Source organism: Helianthus annuus, chromosome 8 (assembly GCF_002127325.2).
Source record: "Helianthus annuus cultivar XRQ/B chromosome 8, HanXRQr2.0-SUNRISE, whole genome shotgun sequence".
NCBI classification, from domain to species: domain Eukaryota; kingdom Viridiplantae; phylum Streptophyta; class Magnoliopsida; order Asterales; family Asteraceae; genus Helianthus; species Helianthus annuus.
In genome coordinates, this window is record NC_035440.2 from 56,080,721 (window position 1) to 56,090,031 (window position 9,311).

The 9,311-nt window shown below is 33.5% G+C and overlaps 1 protein-coding gene across 1 annotated transcript; it reads right to left on the bottom strand.

Annotated features, from left to right (window-relative positions):
• Positions 1-1,130: 1,130 nt before the first annotated feature.
• Positions 1,131-4,012, bottom strand: LOC118480971. The gene is made up of 5 exons (XM_035976000.1): positions 3,989-4,012; positions 3,762-3,887; positions 3,530-3,660; positions 1,649-1,841; positions 1,131-1,529 (listed from the first exon to the last, which is right to left on the bottom strand). The coding sequence occupies exons 1-5, from the start codon at positions 4,010-4,012 to the stop codon at positions 1,131-1,133; spliced, it is 873 nt and encodes a 290-aa protein (XP_035831893.1).
• Positions 4,013-9,311: the final 5,299 nt, after the last annotated feature.

The following is a 9,311-nucleotide window of genomic DNA, read 5'->3' on the forward strand; positions in this document are numbered from 1 at the left end:
TTTTTTTTGTAGTGAATCAGAGATAATTTAATGGTAGAATACTTACATGTTTGCTTTTAACAAAGCTGATTTCCTGAAGGACCATACAATCATCAACTTTCAGAAACTTAGAACGTGTACCATAAGGCATATGAGACGTGGATTTCAAGGATCTGGATACCTTACCCTTTGGTTTAGCCTAAATAATTGAAAGTAAACAATAAGTGTAAAATTTTTATAGAAATGTAAAGTGTTGATGTATAAAGTTTAAGTATATGTAATCGTATAAATGACACGATAAAGTTTTATAAAAAAATTGAATATTGAAAACAAACATTAAATAAGTATTAAATTAACATATTAAAATGAAAATTTTTTCATTAAAAGGATTATATATTTGTAAAGTCAGATAGTATAGAGGAAATAAATTTTTTGATATCAAAAAAATATGGAAAACAAAGACACCTAATAGAATAAAAAGTATATTATATGTATTGAAAATAAGTATTAAATTAAGTTAGTATATAACAAACACCATTGGAGATACAGTCTCGTGACCAAATACAATCTTGGCCTTCCCTTTTGGGTCATTCTACATAAAAGTGAATAATAAGCATATAAATATACAACCAACTAATTAAAACCGTTATATAATATATAAGGAACGTTGTGAACACTTACATGAGACCGATAGGAATCACAGGAAGATGAAAGCCGCATATAGTCACCAACTACATCACCAACAACATCTTCATCAACATCACTTTCATATGTAATCACCTTATCTTTGTGTTCCCACTAAAAAAACATAATATTCAAAAATTTAGACATTCTTAAATTGAACATTAACCAAGAAGTTCGTATTTGATAAATATTTAACTATAAGCGTAATAACACTAACCGCAAGGAGTAGATCAAATCCGTCATCACCGTAAATAGGATCATCCAACACAACAACGTCCACCTTCGTGAAATACATTTTAATACCAGTTTCATGATAAAAAACCGACAACTCAAAAGTCTCATATCCAGCCATTGAAAAAATAAAATTACACCGGGTATCTAATGAAAGATCACTAATAAGCTTAGACCATCCATCAGTGAAAGCACAATTGTTGGACAACACATCCATCCTCACATTCCAAAACCTATCACCCACATAAAGACTTGCTAATCCACCTTTCAATACTTGAATTACAATCATTAGAATCACCAACATTGCCTTCGCCGATCTTGAGAAGCCATTTACCAAATTCTTTTATCTCCTCGATGTTTGAGCTACTCGATCCAACAGACAAACACATGTTCGTTGTCAAATTTAACACCTTGAAACTCGACCATATGTAAGATGAACATAAAGAGGCGTGTACGATGTCTTGCCCGCTTCCATTTTGTACAACTGGTAGGATATGCCTAAAGTCACCACCAAATACAATAGCCTTTCCACCAAATGAAAGTTCATAATTTCGTGAATCAGAGACACTCAAAACATCTTTCAATGTATGGTCAAGAGCCTCAAAAGCATGTTTGTGTACCATCGGTGCTTCATCCTAAATAATCATCTTGGCTTCATTTAGAAGAATAGCGATTTCAGAATTAGGCTTAATATGGCAAACGGAATCTTCAGTAAGATTAATTGGAATATGGAATCTTGAATGGGCGGTACGACCTCGTGACAACAACAGCTATATGTTATCTGGTTATACACTGCTCTTTGATCATCATTTAAAGAATTATGAAGCTTATTGAACTCAGCCCTAACTTCATCCATGTCCCATGAAAGCTCCTCGTTTATCAGACTGTTGGTCTCATATATTGTGGAATTTTCGTCAGGAACAGGCATTGGTGAGAATCTATGCAAGCTGGATCCATTACGAATAAGATAGTTTTCGATTTTAGACAATGTTATATTCTTTAAACGTTCATCTGAAACAACCAATCATGAGTCTTTTGTGCTACTGATTTTATGTATCTTTTTTAGGACATGCACGTTCTCCTCTTATCATGTTCAATTTTCGTCGTTGGTAGTCTAAGCTTGAAAACAATTAGTGGTATATTATCATGACAGATACCATATTTTTGAATATAACTAACAATGGTATCGACTATAAATGCTTGTGGATTATCGATGTTTAAATATATATATTTACAAATTAAGATATGGTTGTTTATATGTGATTTGCATTTATTATATAAGTTCTAACTCATATTTACAAAAAATTTAATGTAACCTTAAATCTTGAAGTAAACAGTAAAGATGAATTCCATAAAAAAATCAATAAAGAAAAAGAAAAGTTGGAAATTAATATTAAAATATTGAAAGTATAAATTTCAGAATATCTCTTTGTAGACTACATTGGTAATTTTATTAGTAATGTTCCCATCACTGTCTAAATATTAACATCTTTAAGCCATCCATACTTTCGAATTTTGAAAGCGTCAAATAAATATTAACATCAACTAAAAAGGGTTGACTTTACAAAATTAACTATTATTTGCAATTATTAAAAATTCGATATCTATATTATAAAAGAATGAAAATTACCGTAATTTTAATTTTTTTAATATTCTGTATATAAAGATTATAATCAAATAAAACATACAACATTCATCAAAATTATTAATCTACCAAATTTGGTTTCCATATTAGCTAAAATTGATTGTAAATTAGTAAATAAATCAATTTAAGTATCATACTTTTATATTATATAACAACATAAGTTCAAATACTGTTTAACACCTTTTTTTTTTGGAAAAAAAGATATAAATATTCCAAAATCTATATATGTATTGTTTCCTTATTGGTTTGAGATAGATGAAATTTTTCTAAAATATATTAACTTATTAAAAAATATACATTTAAAAAACCAAATTTTAAAAATAAGATAACATAAATCAATTAACATTATTTCAGTATTGGTTTGGAATAGATGGATAAATAGTATATGACATGTTAACAGCTAGTTTATGAAATTGACATACCAATAAAAATTTATTTTTAAACAATAATAAACCAACAGTGAAGATACTCTTTTTAACATTAACAAAGCATAGAACAGAATTATTGTATCGTACAAATATATTTAGAGGTTCGGATGGTTGAGTGTAGGAATCGATATCATAACCAAAACAACTTTTGATGTGGAAATAAATAAGACAAATATGAAAAGGAAGGTAATACCAAAATTCTGTTATCCATTCAAACCAAAACTAATAGCTATTTATCAGATTTCACACAAAAGAGCTTTGTTTACGTACTAACAGTTCTACCGATAACATATCCAACTATCCACCGTCAACCATCCTTCACTAATACCCTCCAATGATCAAAAAACGAAACCAAACTACCACATTAACTGTTCAGCCTAAACCAACAAACAAAAACCACGATTTCCTTTGTCGTCACGCGCGACCTCTTTTCTTTGTAGTCTTGTGTACAACTTTGGTCAACATCAAAAGCTGCGAAGACTTGACGTACTTAAAGAAAAGTGTGGCGCCGAACCGGATGTGATTTGATTTCAAGAAAGCTGACCACTTGGTAAAACCAAACCTGTAACCATCATCAGACTTCTCGGCTCTTGTGTTCATATTAGTTAGCTCACTCCTTAGGTTCTGGATCGTAACGTCACGCAAGTTGTCAACAGAAAGAGACAGATCACTCGAAACATCAACCGGTAAACGCTGAGAAATGAACAGAACGGATTAATTATTAAATTCATTTATCAAAAAATTAGTAGACATTTAATAAATAATAATGATTATAATCATATCATAACGTATACCAGTTTGATTTTAGCCACTTTGGTGAACTCGAAAAATGAATTGTTTTTCAACCTTTTGACTGTACGTTTACGGCGAACATCAGCCGTCGCCGTGGTGGATCTGCAAGCCTCACGCTTTGATTTAACCTATATATTTAAAAGATATAAAATAAGTATCATAATTAAAAAGAACTATAATGATTTCATGAATGAATTTTATTAGTAAACATTATACAATGTGTACTTACAGTAATGTTTTCAGAAGGCTTCATTATATCAATGACAACACACTCATTCTTCCTCGAAACGTTTAAACGCGTACGATAGGCGATATGAGAATTCTTGGACAACTTGTGTAAACGAAATATATTCTTTGGTATCAAGAAATTATCGAGATTCATATCAAACTTGCTTTTGACATAAAACAAAAGAAAAAAAAATATGATAAAGTAAAACACATAATATGATAAAAAATACAATGTACATACTGAAAAAAAATATTAAATTATGTTATTAGTTCATATAAATCTTTGGAGAAACAGTTTCATCACCACAGACAACCTTTGACTTCCCTTTCGTGTCCAACTACACAACAGTGAATAAGAAACATATAAATATAACATGAAGTAATTAATAGCATCTACATAATATATAAACAAATTTATAAAAAAATATTATATGACACTGAGAGGTAGCAGACGGAGTCTCTTTCAAAGCATCATTCTTTGTATTCCAACAATCATTGAACTACATAAAAGAAAATAGTAGCACAATTTAATAGTGTACTTATCTAATAGATATAATAAGATCTGTTAATAATTTGAACGCATACACTTACCAGCTTCTTAGCATCTTCCATCTCAATTAGAGCAGCTATATGTCGATCAAACTTGTAGTCGTCAGTATCCTAAAAAATGACATCATAAATATAAAAATATAAGAATAAAACAATGTACTGGTTGTTAAAGTTTGTTAACATATATTAAAACACTAGTCTAAGATCCCGCGAATTTCGCGGGTGGACTAACACACAAATATATAACTTAAAATTGTTGAAATAATCATTTGAAAGGAATAAACGTTCAAGTAACGAAATCCATCTCTCTACCTACGGGTACGTAATGTATCAAACGAAGTTACAACAGAAAGAGTAAGAATATGGATTTCATATCTAACATTTTTTTTACAAACCTTTAGGAAGTGACTGGGGTAACTCATAAGACAGGATCAACTTCATGTGAAAAACGCCATTTTCACACGGAGTGCCAGCTGCACACCGGGGATACTCAGTCAGAAAATTTAGGAATTAACCATGATACAATATATACACTACACAGTCTAACATACACATGAAAATATATAAGCTAATAAGTACCTGGGCCTTTTATATGAATTAGATACTGCTGATCATGTGTTTACCCATTGTAGTGTTTAACGTTGTTGTTTACATCATCAGGGGCAGTCTTCTCTTGTTCATTACATGTGTCGTTTTTTCTGTCTTTTGTGTCTTTGCAGCCAAGAACGTTGTTGTTCTCATCTTCAGCCGAAGAGGGATTCGAAAGACTGTTGGAATTCGTTACCAAGCTCTGACTTTGACTTATTTTGACTTCTTCATCATCTGCAAAATCATTTGACCTCAAAAGTCAAACTTTTAGCAAATAGAAGAGTACAAAGATCAAGAAATAAGAACCTTTTGCAAGAGGTTTAGGGGTATTGGATAAGAGTGTATCAAGGGACTTGACTGCTAATGCACATAGTCTTTGAACCTCTTGACCCGAAGCGAGCCGGTTCACAATACCCCTGGCTTGTTTGACCGGCAAATCAGTCAACGGGCCCACATCTGATTTTAGTTCTTGAATACTTTCATTCACAATTTTGTGAAGATTTTCATATCGCACGGTCCCAGTCAATAACTTTTGGCTTAAAGAAACGCGAAAGCATAATCATAAGTATACATATATATTTTATAAATAAAAAAATTACTTAAACCAGGATATAGTTTTTGAGGGTAAAAAGGTCAATTCACATCATAAATTTACCTTGTGACATTTTTGTGACTTTTTTCATTATTTCCACCTTGGCATGAGATAGCCTACGTCTTATTGTTCCATGATACTTCTTTGCATTCACAAATAAAGGTCCATCATCAGTTCTCATGTTCAAAGGTAGCATAACTCAACCCTAAAAAAACAACAAAAAACAAAAACATAATCAAGTCAATCACTCATATTCCCACAAAGTCACTGTGATGAATAATCACTTTTTATCTAAAATTTTAACCCACACAACATATTTGCTCAAAGATAGTACACACCACGATTTGAGGTTCATAAGCAGCGAGCACACCATAATAATGATCACCATAAGGATACTTGCAACATATCTATCATAAATCATTATAGACCACGAAAAAAGTATAAGCGCTAATGACCTCTATATCTAGCGTAATATTGATCAACTAAACAAATAATTATTACCACAGCCGGTTGACCACTAAGCTCAATATGAGCTCCAAATTCCTGTGTAGCATATTATAAAGAGCACACAACCTGTAAGTACACTCATTTTTTACCATTAGATGAACTCTTAGAATCTACACAATTTAAAAAAATGATATTAAGGCCTAGGAGTGGCAATCTCCAGCACGACCCGAAATACAACTCCAATATCAAGTTTTGGATTGTCATATCAACCACGGGTCACGATCGAGTTACTTGTTTAATTGAACAGGTCGAGTTCGGGTTGGCTAGTTAACCATATTTAAATAAACTGGTTACATGTTTTGACCAATTTAACCCATTTTCTAACGACTCACCAACTCGATTAACACACTACAACTTAATTACTACCGGTTGACATGTTTAGATAATGGGTTAAATGGGAGTCAGGTTACATAGCGATCATCCAGGAATCATCAATACAACAATAAACATGTAGGGAATGACTTTTTAATCATCATAACCATCAACAATCAAAAGCAACAATAATATACTGGTTTAATAGTCATCAACACACCCTTAAATCTTTTTATGAATATGTGTGTTTAGATCAACCCGACTCAGCCTTGCCATACATATCCTTTTTATGAATATATGTGTGTTCAATAGTTATCAATACATACCCAACCTCTCTTATCCTCACATCTTTGCACTTTCTCTAAAGCCGTAGTCACCATAATCAACTTAAACACACATGCAAACACCACTCTGGAAATAGCTTAGTAGTTACCTGCCTTATTTCATGACACCAACAAAACCGGGATTCAAGCTGGAAGTGCCCATTTCGTTGGGTTCCAAGCAGGCAGTGCCCCTTTAGTAAGCTTTTACACAGTAGTCAGTAAATCCTCAAATCCAGTTAATGGCGGATCTAGCCCAAAAATTCAGGTGTATCACAATTTTTTTTTAATTAGGGGTATCCTTTGTATAAAACCAAAAAATAAATAAAAATTTTACACTACCTAGACAAAGTTGAGGGGTATTTTTACACAACGTAGACGGAGTTGATGGGTGCTACCCCTGTTTATACACTCCGCCACTAAATCCAGTATCATTCCCTTTTTATAAGAGAATTATGGGAGTGTGGAAAGATATAGGGGCTGTGGATAAAGACTTCGCTAAAGTAAACCTGTCAATCCTGGATAACATCATTGCGATGAAACATCCCAGGATTATTGAAACATCCCACTTAAATACTTAATTGTTTGACCCAAACCCAATAACATTAATAATAAATGTAAATTGCAGCCCAAGATTTAGAAGAATAGGATTAAAAGATTACACTTTTTTAATAATCGTTAGGAATGGAAACAACATCTTTTTTTTGGCTGGACAGGTGTCTCGGAGGGAGTCCACTATGGCTACGGTGGCCCAAAGTGTGTGCGGTGCTTTCCATTGGGCTTGGAATTGGACCGCTGGCTCTAATAGTTTTGAGGTACAAAATCATCATACTACAAAAAAAATATACAAATAGCTGAAGATCAAAAAGATTGTAACATAATTACTCTTTTTTTTTCATTTTTAATCATACAAATAACTGAAACCAGCAGTCACTATTCCATTTTCTTTCCCGAACTAAAATCCACAATCAATGCTTTTACCTATACTACATGGAATCAAATTACTAAGTACATAAAAAATTATTAGTTTTTTGTATGTTGTTAATGTTCAGAATAATAAGGACCCAGTTATCAATTCACATTGTCAACTCTAAATAATACAGTGCACTACAATTCACTTTGTCAACTTTAAATAATATAATGCGCTAGGATGTGCTCAAATTATACAACGGATTTATTGGGTATACTCAAATTATACAATGGGTTAAAACGGGTCATTCTTACACACTTGCTTAAAAAATGGGCCCGAATGGGTCAGCTCCACCCATTGCAGCCGCCATTAAATGATATAGTTTTTCAAGCAAGGATCTCGGACAAGAACTCGGTCAAGATCATCACTCGGACACTCCATCTTCTCGATTCCTTTCTCTTTGTTTTCGGCTCATTCTTCTTCCTCACAACCGGTTAGTGTTAACTTTATGAATAAAAGATTTGTGAAATGTTTATGAACTAGAAATGCTTGGTTAGTGATATTATGCATGATCTTTAGGATGGTTTGTGAGGTTTGCCTATATGTGAAAATCTTTATGTATGAAAGCATGATAATATGTTTACATGGCCAAAAGAATAATGATTTAGGAATGATTATGCCAACCGAACCATGTTTAAGGTTACAAAATGTATGTTTTGTCGTTCTTGCATATTGATCTTGTTAAAATATGTGATTTTTGGTTCAAAAATGTGTGATTATGTTGGCATGAAAACCCTAGAAAAATGATGAACATTGGATGAACTTGTTGAATGTAGTTTGAAGATTTCAAAAATGGCAAAGTTTGATCTAAGTTTACTAATATTCAGATTAGGCAAAGTTGTTTGTGAAACCTCATTGGCTGTTGCCCGATTTGGGCCTGATTACTTGGTACAAATTGGACTGTTACATCTGCATCATCACGTGTACATGAAAGGGACAGCTTCCGACTCGCAACCACGGCATTACGACTCGAGACCACGCCGTTGCGACTCGCAACCAAAGCGTGACAACTCGAAACCACATGATGCGACTCGAGACTACGACGGTTGCGACTCGCAACCACAATGTGACAACTCGAGACCCCGGTTGCGACTCGCAATCACAGCGTGACAAGCCGAAACCTCCTGGTTGCGACTCGAGACCTCCTGGTTGCGACTGGGCTGTCCACTTTGGTTATTGGGCCATAATGTGTTTAACTTGGGCTATCTGTTGACTGGATTATGTGTTGCTGTTGACTGCTTAAATGTTTAGGGCGGCCCAATAACCCCACGACTGTCTACTTGTATGTATGCTACGTGCCAGTTATGTGTATAGATTTTTATGTGAATGCTTGCGCACCGAACCTGACCTATACCGGTAACCATGTTAGGACGTGGTGACCAACGTGATTGACAAGTAACCTAAACCTACCGAGCAACCCAAGGTGAGTTCACAACTAAAGCATGCGTCCCGGTGGTTTGGGACACGAGACTAAAACAACCCTATC

Coding starts and splice junctions, on each gene's coding strand:
- LOC118480971 (XM_035976000.1), bottom strand. CDS start 4,012: ATGAAGCCTTCTGAAAACATTACT. Junction 3,661..3,761: donor AAGTGGCTAAAATCAAACTG/GTATACGTTATG, acceptor TTCATTTCTCAG/CGTTTACCGGTTGATGTTTC. Junction 1,842..3,529: donor AAGTCTGATGATGGTTACAG/GTTTGGTTTTAC, acceptor TAATGGATCCAG/CTTGCATAGATTCTCACCAA.